Below are 17,856 nucleotides of genomic sequence, written 5' to 3'. Positions count from 1 at the left end.
AGCACCGGGGAGTCCAGAAGGTTCCGTGCCGTGTTCTGAGGGGACGTGAGTGCAAAGAAAGAACTGTGGGCGGAGCCAGCGCCGTTTGTTAAAAATTTTGAGTTTTATTTTACCGGAAAGTGGGGTCGGGGGACTCTAAATCACTCGGGGGGTTCCACCCCCGCCGGCGCGGCGCGGCGGCCTCCGGTCAGCTACAGCGTTGGGCTAAAAACCTACCACTGGATTATCCACCCTCTTAAAAAATAAAGGAAAAAAAAAAAAAAAAAAAGGCAAAACGACGACTCGGGAAGAGCTCCGGGGGAGCAGGGGGGGCGGCGAAGCAAAGCAAAGCTGGCGCTGGGGGACGGCTGCGGCTGCGCGCTCACACCTGAGCCTGGGGTGGGGACCCAAAACTACCTGGAAAAGCAAAATCCTGCCCAGGGGGGCGGGGGAAGCTGGGGAAGGGGCTGAGCTAATCCTGCCCGGGCTGAGGACGAGCCGCGCGTCCGTAAGGAACGGGCCCGGGAGCGGCACGCGGCGGCGGTGGCACCCGGCGCGGCCCGAGACGCGCGGCGCCGAGTCGGCGTGCGACGGGACCCCGACGTCCAGCCGCACAAATCTTACCTGTAAGAGAAAAGAGGAGTTGGCGCAGGTGCCCCCGGGGCCGATCCGGAACCGTGCCGAGCCCCGGTGCCCTGGGGAGCTGCGGCTTCCTGGCAGCAAGAGAATCCTGACGTGGAGCAGCGGCGGGGCTCCGGCCCCCTCGGAGCCTGGGCCCGCCGGGACCTGGGCACGGCCCGAGCGAGCAGGAGCTGCCCCCGGGCCGGGGGCTCTGCGGGAACCCCCCACCCCGCAGGGACTGTGCCGGGACGGCGCCCGGCCCAGCAGGAACGTGAGTTACAGCCACGACAGTGACACCAGCACCGCTCCGCTCACCACGGCGCCTCCTCGCCACGGCCGGGCTTTAACGCCCGTGGGGCCTGTCCGTGTCACCGTGACCCGTGACCCGCCTCAACCTCAACTGGCACAACCGGGACCACCGGCAGCGGGGCCACCCCGCAGTGCCGAGAGCCAACAACGCGCTCACCTCCGGCTCAAAAGGCGGAGTATCGCGCCCGGTCCGCGTACGGGTCCCGCCCGAAGCGCTGCATGTCGTAGAGGGACGCCCGGGCCACCGAGGAGACGGGCGACAGCTGCCCACGCTCGTACGTGTACGCCTCTCCGACGGTGCTGGCCGCGGCGGCCGTGCGGCGCAGGGGGCTCCTGTCCCGGGTGTAATACGTGGAGGACGCGGCGGCGGCCGCGGCGGTGGCGGCGGCGGCGGCGACGGCGGCCGCCGCGCCCGGGGTGGGCAGCAGCGCTCGGTCGTACGCGTCTAAGGTGGTGGGGATGCGGCCGGCCATGGCCGTGGTGGCGGCCATGGCCGAGGACTGGACCTGGGAGTACTGGGCGTACTGGGAGTACTGGGCCATGGTCTGCTCCGCGTAGGCGTCGTACGCCGAGGCCGTGGCGTAGGAGCGGACGCGGTAGCGCTTGTAGTAGTCGGCCATCCCGCCGTAGGCCTCATCGTAATACACGGTCTCCCCATAGCCCGCGGTGTAGGGAGTGCGCACGGCTCCGTACTGCTCGTTATAGGCCTCGGCAAAGTCCGCCACTTGCCCCGGGCGATCGACCGGGCACTCCTTAGACCAGTGCCCCTCCTTCCCGCAGCGGTAGCAGCCGCTCTTGTCTCCCATCCCGGGCGCCGTCCGCAGCCGGCTGGTGGACAGCTGCACGCGCATCCGCTTGCCTTGGGGAGAGACGCGAGAGGCAGGGTCAGTGCGGCCGTGCCGGGGCACTGGTGGGACAGGACGGCACCGGCTGCCACCCCCCCAGCCCTCCGCAGCCACCGGCGCGGGAGGAGCCGCCGCGGGACCGAGCGTGAGCCACCAGATGGACGCCGGACAGCGGCCGACCGGGACGTGCTGCCACGGCCGAGCGCGGCCGCACCGGCCGGCCCAGCAAAGCCCCGGCAGCCCGGGGTCAGAGCCGGCACTGCCGGCCCCGTGTGACGGCAAAGCTTCGCGCCGGAAAACGCCGGAGCGGCGGAGAGAGGGATGCGACACCGGGAAGCACCCCAGAGTGAACGGGGCCTGGCCCGATCGCGGCACGAGGCAAAGCCAAGCGCGGACGCAGCCTGGACAGCTCTGGGTGCAGCTGTGCCAGCCCGGCTGGGTCATTGTTTTTTGGGGAAGGCCCGGAATGGGGGCGGCGGGACACGTAAAGCCCCGGCAGCACCGGGAGCGCCCGGTCCAGCCCCGCCGCCACGTGGGTGAAGCGCCGGACGCCGCCCTGAGCACCCGGCCGGGAGACGCGCTCGCCATCACCGCCGCCAGCGCCGCGGCTCGAGTCCGGCCGCTCGGCCCCGTCGAGCGCCCGAGCGACGCCGGGCGCGGGGTCGGGCGCCTCCGTCACCCTCTTACCAGGCTGGGCAAAGGCTACAAGGGCGGGCGGCAGCCTGGCGTCACCCGCTGCTCCGGCCCGGCACAGGACGTCGCCGTCGGGGTCCTCCTGCGGGGCGGCCGTGCTGGTTAATCAGAGATGGGTCAGTCCCGTCCTCCCCGGCCCAGAGCCCCCGAGCCCGAGCCCTCGCTCCGGCCGCGCCGCGCGGGCGGCCCCGGGAGCTGCGGCGGGGCGGGCACCAACCGACACCAACCCCAGAGCCCCGAGGGCGCTGCACGGCCCCGCGGAGACGGCCGTGGTCACGTCTGGGATCGACCCCGGAGCCGGGGCCGGCGGGAGCATCCACCATGGACCCCGGAGCCCTCCCACCGCCCAGCCCCGCGGCTCACCTTGGAACTCGGTGTTGTCCAGCCCCCGGATGGCCTCCACGGCATCCTCGGCCCGCTCCATGTGCACGAAGGCGTAGTCCTTGACGATGTCACATTCGATGACGGGGCCGTACTCCTCGAACTTGGCGCGCAGCTCTAGGTTGGTGCAGGCGGGGCTGATGTTGCCCACGTGCAGCTTGGTGGAGGCCTTGCTCTTGTTCTTGCTGGCCTCCACATTGATGCAGACGCCGTGCAGCTTGTGGTGGTGCAGGTTGCGGATGGCGTCCTCGGCCGCCGTCTTGTCCTCGATGTGCACGAAGCCGTAGTTCTTGATGATGTCGCACTCCAGCACCTTCCCGTACTGCTCGAACAGGGAGCGGATCTCCTGCTCCGTCGCCTCCCGCGGCAGGTTCCCGATGAACAGCTTCACCATCGCGACCCGCCTGCGCCGGACAGCGCCGCCGTGAGCCCCAGAACCCCCAAGGAACAGCTCAAGGAACAGCCCACACGCAGCCTCAAAACACCGTGAGGAACAGCCCCAAAGCCCTCGAGAAACAGCCCACACACAGCACCAAAACAGCGTGAGGAACAGGCCAAGGAACAGCCCTGAAAGCCCCCGAGGAACAGCCCACACACAACCCCAAAACACACCGAGGAACAGCCCGAGGAGCAGCCTCAAAACGGCCCAAGGAACGGCTCGAGCCTCTGTGAGTGTGAATTCCCTGAATCACCCTGAATCTCGCTATTTGTGCCCAGGGCTTTGCCCCCCAAAATCCCACAAGAAACAGCCAGAGCCTCTGTGCATGTGCCCGAGGCTGTGCCCAAAAAACAGCCCCAAAACCCCCCAAAAACAGCACAAGCCTCTGTGCTGCATGTGCCTGAGATTGTGCCCAAAAACCCCCTAATTCACCCTGAACCTCTGTTTGCCCAAGGCTGTGCTCCCCCAAAACACAGCCTGAGCCTCTGTGAGTGTGCCTACAAACAGACTAAATCCTCCTCAAACACCTCAATCCTCTGGGGCTGTACCCTCCAAATCATGAAATAAACACCCTGAATCTCTGTGTGTGTGCCCAGGGTTGTGCCCCCAAATCTCCTGAAACACCCCAATCCCTGGGGCTGTGCCCCCAAACACCCTAAATCCTCCTCAAATACCCCAAACCTGCTCTGTGCTCAGGGCTGGACCCCGAAACACCCCCCAAATAACGCCCCCAAATGTCTCTGTGTGTCCCTGGGGCTGTAGCCTCAAAGACCCCAAATCTCCTCAAATAAACACCCCAAAACTCTGCCCCTGCTGATTCAGGGCATAGCCCCAAACACCCCAAATTCCTCAAAACCCTCATGGCAGCCCCCCGGGGCTGAGCCCCTCTTACAGGGCACAGCCCCAAACACCCCAAATCCCCCGCAAATTTTGCTGCTGCTCCTTCAGGGCGGAGCCTCAAACACCTCAAATCCCCCCCAAAATAAACACCCCAAAGCTCTGCTGTCCCCCCTCCTACACCGTGCCCACAAACACCCCCCAAAAAAATCACCTTAAACCTCTGAAACCCCAAAAACACCTTAAACCCCTGAAACCCCAAAATGCACCTCAGTCTGTGACAGCCCTTGTTCTGCTGGGCAGAGCCCCCAAACACCCCAAAATCTCTGCGACCCCCAGAGGGCAGCGCCACGCCCCGAACCCCAAAACCCCCCAGGCCTGAGACCACCCCCCCCAAACCCTTCTTGTCCCCCTCAGATCCCCCTCAGGCCTGAGACCCCTCAGATCCGGGACCCCCCAAACCCCTCCCCTCCACAGGCCCGAGATCTCCCGCGAACCGTCCCGGATCGCATCCGCCGCGGCCTGCGGGGGCCCCAGCGGGGCGATGGCCGGGCCTGGCCCTTGTGTCCCCCCCGGTCCCGGCCCCGGTTCCCGGTCCCGAAACCCCCCCCGGGCCCCCCCCGCCCCCACCTGCCCCGTCCGCCGCGCGCTGCTCACAAAATGGCGGCGGCGTCTCCCGGCCTCGCCCCGCCTCCCGCACGCTCATTGGTCTCCGGCGCTGTCCGTCAAAATCCGGAGCGTGAGGTCATCGATCCGCCAGGCGGCTCCGCCCACAGCGCGGTCGCAGCCAATCACGGGAGGGAAGGGGCGGAGCGAAGGGTAGAGCGGTCCATGCGGGTACGGCGGGGGGGGCAGGGGCGGTCCATTCATGGCGGGGGGGGCGTCGAGCACCGGGAACTGTACTGGGAGTGCTGGGAGCTGTAGTGGGAGCACTGCGAGCTGTACTGGGAGCACTGGGCCTGTAATGGGAGCGCTGGGAGCCGTACTGGGAGCGCTGGAACTGTTCTGGGAGCACTGGGAGCCGTACTGGGAGTACTGGGAGCTGTACTGGGAGCACTGGAAGCCGTACTGGGAGCGCTGGGCCTCTACTGGGAGCCCTGGGCCTGTACTGGGAGCACTGGGAGCTGTACTAGGAGCCGTACTGGGAGCGCTGTGGGTATTGGGAGCACTGGCAAAATCCTCAAATACCACCCCTCCCAGTCCCTCCCAGTCCACCCCAATCCCTCCCAGTCCATCCCAGTCCCCCCCAGTATCTGCCAATCCTATCCCAGTCCCTCCCAGTCCATCCCAGTGCCCCCCAACCCCTCCCAATCCCTCCCAGTTCCCTCCAGTGCCCCCCAGTCCCTCCCAGTCCCCCCCAATCCATCCCAGTCCCTCCCAATCCCCCCCCCCTCTCCCCAGCACACTCAGACCCCCCAATCTCTGTCTCCAATCACTTTATTGGGGTGGGGGCTTGGGGGCTGCACAGTGACATCACCGGGACAGGGGATGGGGGGGGACACACACCGAGCCCCCCCCGTGTCCCCCCCGTGTCCCTCCATCCCACGGGACCCCCCCAAACTCTCCCTCCCTATTTGTTCTTCTTGAAGAAGCTGAAGCGTTTCTCCCTCTCCTTGTGCTCGCGGGCCCGGGGGGCTCCCTCGGCCGGGGGGGGCACCGGGGGGAGGCTCAGGGCCCTCGACATCGCCTTGGGGGGGCCCCCGGGCACCCCCGAACCCTCCCGGGGCCCCCCCGAGCCCGGCACGGCCCCGGCGGAGGCGGCGGCGGCTTCGATGGCCCGGAGCCACAGGGACATGTCGGCCTGGGGGGGACATGGGGACAATGGGGACACGGAGGGGATACAGAGGGGGCACTGAGGGGACAGTGGGGACACTGAGGGGACAGTGGGGACATGGGGGGGACAGTGGGGACGCTGAGGGGACAGTGGGGGCACTGAGGGGACAATGGGGACACTGGGGACAGTGGGGACACTGAGGGGGCAGTGGGGACACGGAGGGGGGCTGGGGACAGCCGAGGACACTGAGGGGATACAGAGGGGTCAGGGGACATTGGGAGGACATTGCGGACACAGGCGGGGAGCGGCGAGCAGGGGACATTGGGGGACACCGAGGGGACAATGGGGACACCAAGGGGACATCAGGGACAGTGGGGACAACCAGGGGACAGTGGGGACACAGGGGTTGGCAGGGGACATAGGGGGACACCAAAGGGACAATGGGGACACAGGGGGGGGGGGGCTGGGGACAACCAGGGGACAGTGGGGACACGGGGGGGGGCAAGGGACATCAGGGGACATCGGGCACATGGACGGGACAATGGGGACAATGGGAGGGGGGGTCTCACCTCGTCCTTAGCCTGGAACAGGAATTCCTTCCCATCGCTCAGCCTGGGGGGGGGCCGGGATCAGCCTCCAGGACCCCCCCATTGTGACCCCCTCGTGTCCCCCCATTTTTCCCCATCTTCCCCTCCCCATTTTTCACCATTTCCCTGCACATCTGCCCCATTACTCCCATACTTGTTTCTGCCTTTCTTCCCTATTTTTTTCCACATTTCCCACCCTGTTCTCACCCCATTTTTGCCCCATTTTCCCCCATTTTGCTTTGCATTTCCCCCCATCTCCTCCACATTTTTCTCCCCATTTTTCCCCCATCTCCCTCCAATTTCCCCCATTCTCCCCCCATTCTCCCCCAATTTTCTTCTTATTCTCCCCCCATTTTCCCCCAATTTTCTCCCTATTCTCCCCCCATTCTCCCCCAATTTCCCTTCAATTTCTCCCCATTTTCCCCCATTCCCTTCCATTCTCTCCCTATTCTCTCCCCATCTCCCTCCCAGTTCTCTCCCAATTTCCCCCCGTTTTTCCCTCAATTTTCCCCTCAGTTTTCTCCCTATTCTCCCCCCATTTTACCCCCATTCTCCCCCCATTTCCCCCCCATTCTCTCCCCAGTTTACCCCCCGTTCTCCCCCCCATTTTTCCCCAATTTCCCCCTCCCCATTACCCCAGCCTGAAGACGTGTTTCCGTTTGCGGTAGGCGGTGGCGGGCTGGCAGCGGGCCCCGCGCAGGGGGGTGGGGGGCTCGCCGTGGTACGGGACCCCCGCCCCAGCCCCCCGCGCGTCCTTGAACACGCTCAGGACCCCCCCCCGCAGGACGCAGTACAGGCTCTGCCACGACCTGGGGGGCACAGGGGGGGCTTAGGGGACCCCTCCCACCTGAGGGGGTCACACGGGGGTCTTAGGGGGGGTTTAGGGGACCCCCACCCCTGCAGACACAGCCCCAGCTCTGCCAGGACCTTGAGGGGGCACAGGGGGGTCACAGGGGGTTTATGGGACCCCCACCCTCAGGACACAGCCTGGGGTCTGCCTGGGGTCTGGGGGGGAGTAATGGGGGGGATTTAGGAGGGGTTTAGGGGACCCCCACCCCCTCAGGACACAACCCTGGGTCTGCCAGGACCTGGGGGAGGTCTTAGGGGGGGTTTAGGGGACCCCCACCCCTGCAGACACAGCCCCGGCTCTGCCAGGACCTGGGGGCCGTTGTGACTTTAAGGGAGGGGCGTGGCACTTAATGGGCGTGGTCATGGCAGGGCGCGGTTGTGTGGGCGGGGTTATTATGCCCATATAAGGCAGTGACGTGGGGGCGTGTGAAGAGGCGTGGTCTGTGTGCATCGGGGGCGTGGCTTGTGTGGGAAGGGAGAAGGGGCGTGGCAATGAATGGGGCGTGTCCCTAAGGCTGGGCCCTGTCCCCAGGTGCCCCCAGGGTGTCACCAAGGCCCGGCAGTGTCCCCAATGTGTCCCCAGGCTGTCCCCGGGTGTCCCCAATGTGTCCTCAGGGTGCCCTCAAGGCCAGGCCATGTCCCCAGCCCATCCCCAGTGTGTCCCCAAGGCTGGGCAATGTCCCCAGGCTGTCCCCAGGTGTCCCCAAGGTGTCCCCAAGGGCCGGCAGTGTCCCCAAGGCGTCCCCAAGTGTCCCCAGGTGTGTCCCCAAGGCCAGGCCATGTCCCCAGTGTGCCCCCAGGCGTCCCCAGGCTGTCCCCAAGGGCCGGCAGTGTCCCCAGGTGTGTCCCCAAGGCCCGGCCATGTCCCCAATGTGTCCCCAGGTGTGTCCCCCCCTCACCTGTTGGTGGCTCTCTTGCCGGGCGCCTCCAGCTCCTGTTTCCGGCACAGCCCCCCCTCGAGGGTCTCGGGCGGGGGAGGGGCGCGGGGGGGCAGCGTGGCCGCCCCTCCCCCCGGGCCGGGCCCCCCCTCCTGCGCCGCTTTGGGGACCTGGGGAGGGGCACAGGAATGAGGGGGGGGGGTCCCACAGGGGGGTTCGGGGGTGCCCCCCCCGCATTTGGGGGGGGGTCGGGGGGCGTTACCTGGCCCGCGGCGCCGTCGGGGCGGATCCCGTTGAGGGCCGGGGGCTCCGGGGGGCGGCTCTGGGGGGTGGGCGTGGCCCTGGGGGTGGTGGGGACATGGGGGACACCCCCTTGTCACCCCCAGAGCCCCCTCCCCAAATCCCACATCTCCTTCCCCCCCCAAACCCGTGGGAGCTGCAGTCTCCCAACCCCCCCAAATCTCAATGTTCCCCCCCCAAAATCCCCCCCCTCCACCTGGCCCCCCCTCACCTCGGCCCCTCCCCGCCCCCTCCCCCGTCCTGGCTCTCGGGGGGCACCACCGGGGGGGTCCCCCCGAGTTGGGCCTGCGCCGGGGGGGGCTCGGGGGGCTGCAGCTTCCTCGCCGCCTCCTCCTCCTCCTGCTGCCGCCGCCGCCGCTCCTTCTCCTCCAGCTGGGGGGGATCGGGGGGTCAGGGACACCCCGGTGACGGGGGGACACAGGGATCCCATGGGGACACCCCCGAGGGCGTGGGGGTGACACAGGGACCCTCAGCTGTGTCCCCTTGGGGTCACAGTGGCTCCAGTGCCCACCCCCCCTTGTCCTCGCCATGTCCCCTCCCTGTGCCCCTTCCCCATTTTCCCCCTGTGCCCCTTCCCCATTTCCCCTTCATTCCTCCCCCATTTTCCCCCTGTGCCCCTTCCCCATTTTCCCCCCATCTCCCCGTGTCCCCATTTTCCGCCTATTTCCCCCATCCCATTTCTCCCCCATTTTCCCCTATTTGCCCCCATCCCCCCATGTCCCTGTGTCTCCATTTCCCCCCCATTTCTCCCCATTTTCCCCCCATGTCCCCCTCATGTCATCGATGTCCCCCTCCCCATTTCCTCCCCATGTCCCCCCATGTCCCTCATTTTCTCCGTCTCCATTTTCCCCCCCATGTCCCCTCGGTCCCTCATGTCCCCCCATCCCCACATTCCCCCCATGTCCCCCCGTCCCTCTTTTCCCCTCCTGTCCCCATGTCCCCCCTGTCCCCATGTTCTCCCATGCCCCCTCCCCATTTCTCCCCCATTTTCCCCCATGTCCCTCTTTTTCCCCTCATGTCTCCTTGTTCTCCCCACTCCCCCCTGTCCCCATGTCCCCCCGTGTCCCCCGTCCCTATTTTCCCCCCATGTCCCCATGTTCCCATGTCCCCGCATGTCCCCATTTCCCCCCATATCCCCCCTTTCCCCATGTCCCCCATGTGCCCCTCCCCATTTCTCCCTTTCCCCCCCTTTTCCCCCATGTCCCCCATTTTCCCCTGTCCCCATGTCCCCCATGTCCCCATGTCCCCCATCCCCATTTTCCCCCATGTCCCCCCATCCCCCTGTCCCCCCGTGTCCCCCTGGGTCCCTCATGTCCCCCTTTCCCTTGTGTCCCCATTTTCCCCCCTGTCCCCGTGTCCCCACCGTGGTGAGGCGGCTCAGGGCAGCGAATCTCTCCTCCCAGGCTGCCGCCGCCTTCTGGAAGCTCTGGTGCCGTTTCAGGAGGGTCTCGGCCTCGGCCAGGCTGGAGCCCAGCTCGGGGGCGCGGGCCAGGGGCTCCCTGCTGGCCAGCCAGGCCTCGGCCGTGGCCGCATCGCGCCCGAACACCAGCACCTCCAGCACTGGGGACACGGGGACGGTCACCAGGGGACAGGGACAGCCCTGTGCCATCCCTGTGCCACCCCTGGGCACTGCCACCATGGCCATCGCGCCCGAACAACAGCACCTCCAGCACTGGGGACATGGGGACGGTCACCAGGGGATAGGGACAGCTCTGTGCCATCCCTGTGCCATCCCTGTGCCAGGGCTGTGCCATCCCTGTGCCATCCCTGTGCCATCCCTGGGCACAGACACCATGGCCATCGCGCCCGAACACCAGCACCTCCAGCACTGGGGACACGGGGACGGTCACCAGGGGACAGGGACAGCTCTGTGCCATCCCTGTGCCATCCCTGTGCCACCCCCGTGCCACCCCTGTGCCATCCCTGGGCACAGCCACCATGGCCATCGTGCCCGAACACCAGCACCTCCAGCACTGGGGACACGGGGACGGTCACCAGGGGACAGGGACAGCCCTGTGCCATCCCTGTGTCATCCCCGTGCCATCCCTGGGCAATGAGAGGGAACACAGGTCACAGCCACCATGGCCATTGCGCCCGAACACCAGCACCTCCAGCACTGGGGACACGGGGACGGTCACCAGGGGACAGGGACAGCTCTGTGCCATCCCTGTGCCATCCCTGTGCCACCCCTGTGCCATCCCTGGGCACTGCCACCATGGCCATCGCGCCCGAACACCAGCACCTCCAGCACTGGGGACATGGGGATGGTCACCAGGGGGACAGGGGCACTTCTGTGCCACCCCTGTGCCACCCCTGTGCCATCCCCGTGCCATCCCTGTGCCATCCCTGTGCCATCCCTGTGCCATCCCTGGGCAATGAGAGGGAACACAGGCCACAGCCACCATGGCCATCGCACCCGAACACCAGCACCTCCAGCACTGGGGACACGGGGACGGTCACCAGGGGACAGGGACAGCTCTGTGCCATCCCTGTGCCACCCCTGTGCCACCCCTGGGCACTGCCACCATGGCCATCGTGCCCGAACACCAGCACCTCCAGCACTGGGGACACGGGGATGGTCACCAGGGGACAGGGACAGCCCTGTGCCATCCCTGTGCCATCCCCGTGCCACCCCTGTGCCATCCCTGAGCCACCCCTGGGCACTGGGAGGGGACACCAGGGGACAGAGACACCCCAGAGCCACCCCTGGGCACTGGGAGGGGACACAGGGACACCCCTCTGCCACCCCTGTCCCCCTCTGACAGGGACACGGGCACAGGGACCCCTCAGTTTGCACCTTCTGGGTGGGGGCCTGGCACAGGGGACATGAGAGGACACAGGGGACACGGGGGGGACATCAGGGGGACATGTGGTGTCCCCAGCCCTCACCAGTCTGCAGCCACTCCAGCTTGTCCTGCCAGCGCTCCCCGATGTCCCTGCGGCGCTCCTGGAGCTCGGCCAGCTCCTGGGACAGCTGGGGGGACACGGGCACAGGGGAGGGGACAAAGATTGGGACACGCTCGTGGGCACAGGGGAGGGGAGGAGCTTGGGGACAGGATGGGGACACAGGGATGGAGATACAGGAGTGGGGTTGGGACACAGGGACAGTGACAGGGACACGAGGGGACACAGGGATGGAGATACAGGAGTGGGGTTGGGACACAGGGACAGTGACAGGGATATCAGGGGACACAGGATGGGGACAAGGACATGAGGATGGAGATACAGGAGTGGGGTTGGGACACAGGGACAGCAATAGGGACACGAGGGGACACAGGATGGGGACAGAGATACAGGGATGGGGTTGGGACACAGGGACAGTGACAGGGACATCAGGGGACACAGGATGGGGACAAGGACATGAGGATGGAGATACAGGGGTGGGGTTGGGACATAGGGACATGAGGGGACACAGGATGGGGACAGCACCCTGGAGACAAGGATTTGAATGAGGGATGGGGGGCTGGGGACTTGGGGACAGTGACAGTGCCAAGGATGGAGAGGTGGGGATGAGGACACGGTGCCAGGGTGACACAGCACTGAGGTGACACAGTGCCAGGGTGACACAGGGCTGGGGTGACACAGTGCCAGGGTGACACGGTGCCAGGTGACACAGCACTGAGGTGACACAGTGCCAGGGTGACACAGGACTAGGGTGCCAGGGTGACACAGGGCTGGGGTGACACAATGCCAGGGTGACACAGGGCTGGGGTGGTGACACAGGGCCAGGGTGACACAGCACTGAGGTGACACAGTGCCAGGGTGACACAGGCTGGGTGGTGCCACGGTGCCAGGGTGACACAGCATGAGTGACACAGTGCCAGGGTGACACAGTGCAGGGTGACACAGGGCTGGGGTGGTGACACGTGCCAGGGTGACACAGGACTAGGGTGCCAGGGTGACACAGGGCTGGGGTGGTGACACAGTGCCAGGGTGACACAGGGCCAGGGTGACACAGGGCTGGGTGACACAGTGCCAGGGTGACACAGGGCTGGGGTGGTGCCACGGTGCCAGGCTGTCCCACCTTGTCGGCGTCGTGGTGGCCCCGCTGCAGCAGCGCGGTGGCCGCGGCCACGGCCGCCCCGAAGGAGCCCTCGCGCGCCTCCAGCTCCGCCCGCAGCCCCTGGTGCTGCTGGATCAGCAGCTCGGCCGCGGTGACATCCCTGGCAGGGGACAGGGACACCAGGGGGTCACCACGGGGTCACTATGGGGACACCAGGGGGTCACCCCGGGGTCACCTCCTGGCTCTGCCTGGGCACGGCGGGCAGGGCTGGGCCACCAGGGTGGCCACGGTCACAGCCCCGCGCTGGGGTCACTGCGGGGTCCTTGAGATGTCCCCATGTCCCCAGGGCTGTCTGCACGTGTGCCTTCATGTCCCTGTGTGTCCCCATGTCCCCACGGTGTCCCTGTGTCCCAGTGCTGTGCCCCCCTGTCCCTGCAGTGTCCCCGTGTCCACACAGTGTCCCCTCCATCCCCAGAGTGTCCCCGTGTCCCTCCTGTCCCCACAGTGTCCCCACAGTGTCCCCATGTTCCCAGTCCCAGTCCCCCCATCCCTGCAGTGCCCCCGCAGTGTCCCCCTGTCCCCCCTGTCCCTGCAGTGTCCCACAGTGTCCCTGTGTCCCCCTGTCCTGTGTCCCCATGTCCTCCTGTCCTCATGGGGTCCGCTTGTCCCTCCCATCTCTGTGGTGTCCCCATGTCCTCCATCCCACACCTTCCCCCTGTCCCCACAGTGTCCCCACGTGTCCCATGTCCCCCTGTCCTGCAGTGTCCCGCATTTTCCCTAGTCCCAGTGCTGTCACCACCCATCCCTGTGGTGTCCCCGTATCTTCCCATGTCCCCGTGGTGTCCCCATGTCCCCCCTGTCCCCATGTCCCACGGTGTCCCCCTGTCCCCACGGTGTCCCCCTGTCCCCAGCCGCACCTGGGCCTCTCGCGGGCCTGCAGCTGCAGCTGCACGCCGTCCATCCAGAGCCGCAGGTCGCGGGCGGCGCGCAGGAACCGGAATTGCTCCACGCTGTCCCCGAGCAGGCGGCGCCGGCGCTGGCAGCGCCCGCGGAGCTCGGCCCAGGCCGCGGCCACCGCGCCCTCCTGCGCCCGCAGCTCCTCGGCCCGAGGGCCCGCGTACGCCGCGGCCAGGCGGGCAGCAGACTCCTGCACAGCCGACACCTGGGGACATGGGACAGGTGAGACAGGTGTGACATGGACAGGTGTGATATGGGACAGGTGTGACAGGTGTGACATGGGACAGGTGTGACAGGTGTGACATGGGACAGGTGTGATATGGGACAGGTGAGATATGGGACAGGTGTGATATGGGACAGGTGAGACAGGTGTGACATGGGACAGGTGTGACAGGCAGGCAGCAGATTCCTGGACAGCCGACACCTGGGGACAGGTGGGACAGGTGATATATGGGACAGGTGTGATATGGGACAGGTGTGATATGGGACAGATGAGACAGGTGTGGTATGTGTGATATGTGGCAGGTGTGACAGGCAGGCAGCAGACTCCTGGACAGCTGTCACCTGGGGACAGGTGGAACAGCTGTGACATGGTACAGGTGACATATCCCACTCACAGCCACCTCCTGTTGTTCCCATCCCCTCACTTGTCCTTGTTCCACACTGTCTCCATGTTCCCTCACCTGTCCCTGTCCCTGTCCCCTCACCTGCACACTCAGCGCCTGCACGTCGTGCTCGAAGGCGCGGTGCTGCCCTCACCTGTCCCCATCCCCATGCCCTCACCTGTCCCTGTCCCTGTCCCCTCACCTGCACACTCAGCGCCTGCACGTCGTGCTCGAAGGCGCGGTGCTGCCCTCACCTGTCCCCTGTCCCTGTCCCTGTCCCCTGTCTGTTCCCTCACCTGCACGCTCAGCGCCTGCACGTCGTGCTCGAAGGCGCGGTGCTGCCTCTCCAGCCCCTCGGCGCCGCGCAGGTCCCGGCCCAGCTCCTCGGGCACCTGCCGGGCCTTGGCGCGGAGCTGCTCCAGCACCTGGCGGGCGTCGCGGCGGAAGCGCTGCAGGTCGTGGGCGGCCGCCAGCTCCTGCGCCCGCGTGGCCACCAGCTCCAGCAGCTCGGCCCAGGCCTCGTTGAGCCCCGCCTGCCACTGCGCCACGGCCGCGCGCTCGGGGTGGCCCCCGGAGATGAGCGCCGCCGCCGCCGCGTTGGCCGCGTCCACCCGCTCCTGGCCCAGCCCGCCCGTGTCCCGGGAGAACTCGCGGAACTTGTCCCGCAGCAGCTGCGGGGACACGGGACACCGTCAGGGCACGGGGACACGGGACAGCAGACAGGGGACATGGGGACAGGATGGGGGACACAGGACAGGGGTCAGGGGGACAGGGGATGGGGGACACGGGACAGGGGGATACAGGACATGGAGACATGGGATAGGGGACACAGGACAGGGGATGGAGGACATGGGATAGGGGACACTGGATAGGGGATGGGGGACATGGGATGGGGGCCAGGGGACAGGGGGACATGGGGACAGGGGTCAGGAGACATGGGGACAGGGGGACAGGGGACAGGGGACCAAGGACATGGGGACAGGGGGACAGGGGGACATGGGGATATGGGGACATGGGGACAGGGGGACAGGGGACATGGGGACAGGGGACATGGGGACAGGGGACCAAGGACAGGAGGACAGGGGGACAGGGGGACATGGGGACATGGGGACACAGGATAGAGGACACGGGACAGGGGGACACAGGACAAGGATCAGGGGACATGGAACAGGAGTCAGGGGATGTGGGAGACAGGGGACACAGGACAAGGGAAAGCAGGATACGGAACAGGGGACAGGGGGTCAGTGTCACAACACCCATGTCCCCCGTGTCCCCTCAGTGTCCCCTCAATGCCACAACACCCATGTCCCCCCCTCGTGTCCCCCCATGTCCCCCCATGTCCCCCGTGTCCCCTCAGTGTCCCCTCACCGTGACGTGCTCGAAGTCCTGTCCCAGCTCCCGGGACGCTGCCACCACCTCTCTCTCCGAGATCCACTGCTCCAGGTCGTCGAGGTCGCGGCGCAGCTGGCACAGGCGGTGGTGGCCCTGCAGGGTGGCCCTGCGCTCCCCGGCCAGGTGGCACAGCCCCGCGTGGAGACGCTGCAGCTGCGCCGCGCGGGCACGGAGCCGCTCGCTGCAGGGGACAGGGACAGAGACAACGGTGTCACTAGAGGGGCAGCGGTGTCACCAGGGGATAGGGGACAGGGACAGCGGTGTCACCAGGGGACAAGGGACAGCGGTGTCACCAGGGGATAGGGGACAGAGGTGTCACTAGGGGGACAGTGGTGTCACCAGGGGACAGAGATGTCACCCAGGGGACAGTGGTGTCACCCAGGAGAGCAGGGACAGCGATGTCAGGGGACACACATGGACATCAGTGACAACGGACATGGCAACAGGGGACACAGGGGACACAGGGACCTCAGGGGACAAGGCTGTCAAGGGTCATGGTGGCCATGCAGAGGCGTCCCCAGGGTGTCCCAGAGTGTCCCCAGGGTGTCCCCACCCATCAGGTGTCCCATGGTGTCCCCAGGTGTCCCAGGGGTGTCCCCAGGTGTCCCCAGGTGTCCCCAGGGTATCCCAGGGGTGTCCCCAGGGTATCCCAGGGTATCCCGGGGGTGTCCCCAGGGTGTCCCCAGGTGTCCCCACCCGTCGGGGTGCCCGCTGCCCGCCATGGCCCGGCCCTGCTCCGCCAGCAGCTCCACGGTGCCGCCGTAGTCGCGCAGCTCCTGCTCCAGCCCCAGGTGCCGGCTCAGCATGGCCTGGGCGCCCGGCTCGTCCTGGGGACACCACGGGGACACCGCAGGGCTGTCACCACCCCCAGCGCGTCCTGTGGGTGCCCCTGACCCCTCCAGGCCACTCACTGACCCTCCAGACCCCCCAAAAATCCCCTCTGACCCTCCCTGACCCTCCACAAATCCCCTCTGACCCCCAGAGATCCCCTATAGACCCCCCCCAAACCCCATAAACCCCTCCCAATCCCCCTGAACCCATCACAGATGCCCCCATAGACCCTCCAGACCCCCCAAACCCCCATCGACCCTACAGCCACCCCATAGACCCTTCAAGACCCTCCAAACCTCCAACAGACACACCCAGACACCCCACAGACCCCCCCCAGACCCCCCAAACCCCCCATAGACCCTTCCCAATCCCCCTGAACACATCACAGATCCGCCATATACACCCTCAGACACCCCAAACTCCTCCATAGCCCCTCCACACACCCCATAGACACACCTAGACACCCCAAAAACGCCACAAACCCTTCCCAATCCCCCTGAACCCATCATAGACCCTCCCCACAGACCCTCCAGACACACCATAGACACCCCCAGACACACCAAACCCCCCCATAGACACCCCCAGACACCCCATAGACACCCCTCAAACACCCCCACAGACCCTCCAGACACCCCCCCCAACTCCCTCCCCACATCCCCCCATAAATTGGGGGTGACCCCGCCGTCCCCATGGGGGGGTTCCCAGCCCTGAGGGGGAATCCCGGCCCTGGGTAGGGGGGTGTCCCGTCCCTGTGCCCCCACCTTGGCCTTGTCCTGGGCCAGCATGTGCAGCTCCCGCTCCCCCAGCCAGGCCTCGGCGGCCGCGGCGTCGCGCAGGAAGCGCTGGGCGGCCAGCGCGGCCTCCAGGCGCCGCTGCCTCCGCTCCACCTGCGCCCTCAGCTCCTTCCAGGCCTCCCTCAGGGCCGCGACCCCTCCGGAGACCCCTCCGGGCACCCCCGGCTCCGGGACACCCCCGGGCACCCCATCGGGCACCCCCGGCTCCGGGAGCCCCGGGCCGGGCAGCGCCCCCCGCTCCAGCAGCTCCGACACGCGGCGCTCGCGGCCCTGCAGCTCCTTCTGCAGCGTCTGAGGGGCAAATTGGGGGGTTTATGAGGGAAATTGGGGGGTTTAGGGGGGATTTATGAGGGAAATTGGGGTGTCTATGAGGGAAATTGGGGGATCTAGGGGGTCTGTGGGGAAATTGGGGGTTTAGGGAGGATTTATGAGGGAAATTGGGGAGTCTGGGAGAGGTTTATGAGGGAAATTGGGGTGTCTACGAGGGAAATTGGGGGGTCCAGGGGGTCTGGGAGGGGCTTATGGGGGAAATTGGGGGATCTAGGGGGGTTTATGGGGGAAATTGGGGGGGTCTAGGATGTCTGGGAGGGGCTTATGAGGGAAATTGGGGGTCTAGGGGGGTTCATGGAGAAAATTGGGGGTCACTGGTGGAAAACTGGGAGGCCTGGAGTCTATGGGGGAGTTTATGGGGGGGTTCATGGGTTCATGGAGGAAAATGTGGGATCTGAGGGATCTGTGGAGGTCATGGAATGAATCCTGGGGGGACACAGGGGGACATTTGG

General features: G+C 66.5%; 2 protein-coding genes across 6 annotated transcripts in view; both read right to left on the bottom strand.

The window, feature by feature from the left end:
* Positions 1-81: 81 nt before the first annotated feature.
* On the bottom strand, positions 82-4,814 carry LOC135460330 (RNA-binding protein 4B-like). 4 transcript variants are annotated; one of them, XM_064737119.1, is made up of 4 exons: positions 4,762-4,814; positions 2,811-3,232; positions 1,067-1,768; positions 82-603 (listed from the first exon to the last, which is right to left on the bottom strand). In XM_064737119.1, exons 2-3 carry the CDS (start codon positions 3,220-3,222, stop codon positions 1,074-1,076), a joined length of 1,107 nt encoding a protein of 368 aa, XP_064593189.1. In that variant the 5' UTR covers positions 3,223-3,232; positions 4,762-4,814; the 3' UTR covers positions 82-603; positions 1,067-1,073. The 4 variants fall into 4 exon arrangements, with proteins under 4 accessions (XP_064593189.1, XP_064593188.1, XP_064593190.1 ...); XM_064737118.1 differs by having other exon boundaries at positions 4,735-4,796; XM_064737120.1 differs by lacking the exon at positions 82-603 and adding an exon at positions 2,442-2,545 and having other exon boundaries at positions 1,633-1,768; positions 4,735-4,796.
* Positions 4,815-5,531: 717 nt separating this feature from the next.
* Positions 5,532-17,856, bottom strand: part of LOC135460260 (spectrin beta chain, non-erythrocytic 1-like) — a 33,912-nt gene continuing 21,587 nt past the window's right edge. Inside the window, exons 22-35 of one of the 2 annotated variants that reach the window (XM_064737015.1) lie at positions 17,042-17,365; positions 16,146-16,276; positions 15,426-15,630; positions 14,354-14,728; positions 13,413-13,657; positions 12,517-12,655; positions 11,382-11,466; positions 9,856-10,052; positions 8,704-8,864; positions 8,455-8,533; positions 8,214-8,362; positions 7,101-7,274; positions 6,448-6,490; positions 5,532-5,905 (exon numbers count right to left, since the gene is read on the bottom strand). In XM_064737015.1, coding sequence (XP_064593085.1) covers positions 5,675-5,905; positions 6,448-6,490; positions 7,101-7,274; positions 8,214-8,362; positions 8,455-8,533; positions 8,704-8,864; positions 9,856-10,052; positions 11,382-11,466; positions 12,517-12,655; positions 13,413-13,657; positions 14,354-14,728; positions 15,426-15,630; positions 16,146-16,276; positions 17,042-17,365 — 2,538 coding nt within the window. In that variant the 3' untranslated portion in view covers positions 5,532-5,674. Of the gene's footprint in view, positions 5,906-6,447; positions 6,491-7,100; positions 7,275-8,213; positions 8,363-8,454; positions 8,534-8,703; positions 8,865-9,855; positions 10,053-10,456; positions 10,647-10,803; positions 11,054-11,381; positions 11,467-12,516; positions 12,656-13,412; positions 13,658-14,353; positions 14,729-15,425; positions 15,631-16,145; positions 16,277-17,041; positions 17,366-17,856 lie in introns of those variants that run through there. The other variant, XM_064737014.1, reaches the window with a different exon arrangement.

The sequence above is a fragment of the Zonotrichia leucophrys genome, unplaced genomic scaffold (assembly GCF_028769735.1).
Source record: "Zonotrichia leucophrys gambelii isolate GWCS_2022_RI unplaced genomic scaffold, RI_Zleu_2.0 Scaffold_34_1600103, whole genome shotgun sequence".
In the NCBI taxonomy this organism is placed as follows: Eukaryota; Metazoa; Chordata; class Aves; order Passeriformes; family Passerellidae; genus Zonotrichia; species Zonotrichia leucophrys.
The sequence above is the reverse complement of the archived record's forward strand: the minus strand, read 5'-3'. Positions and strand labels throughout refer to the sequence as shown.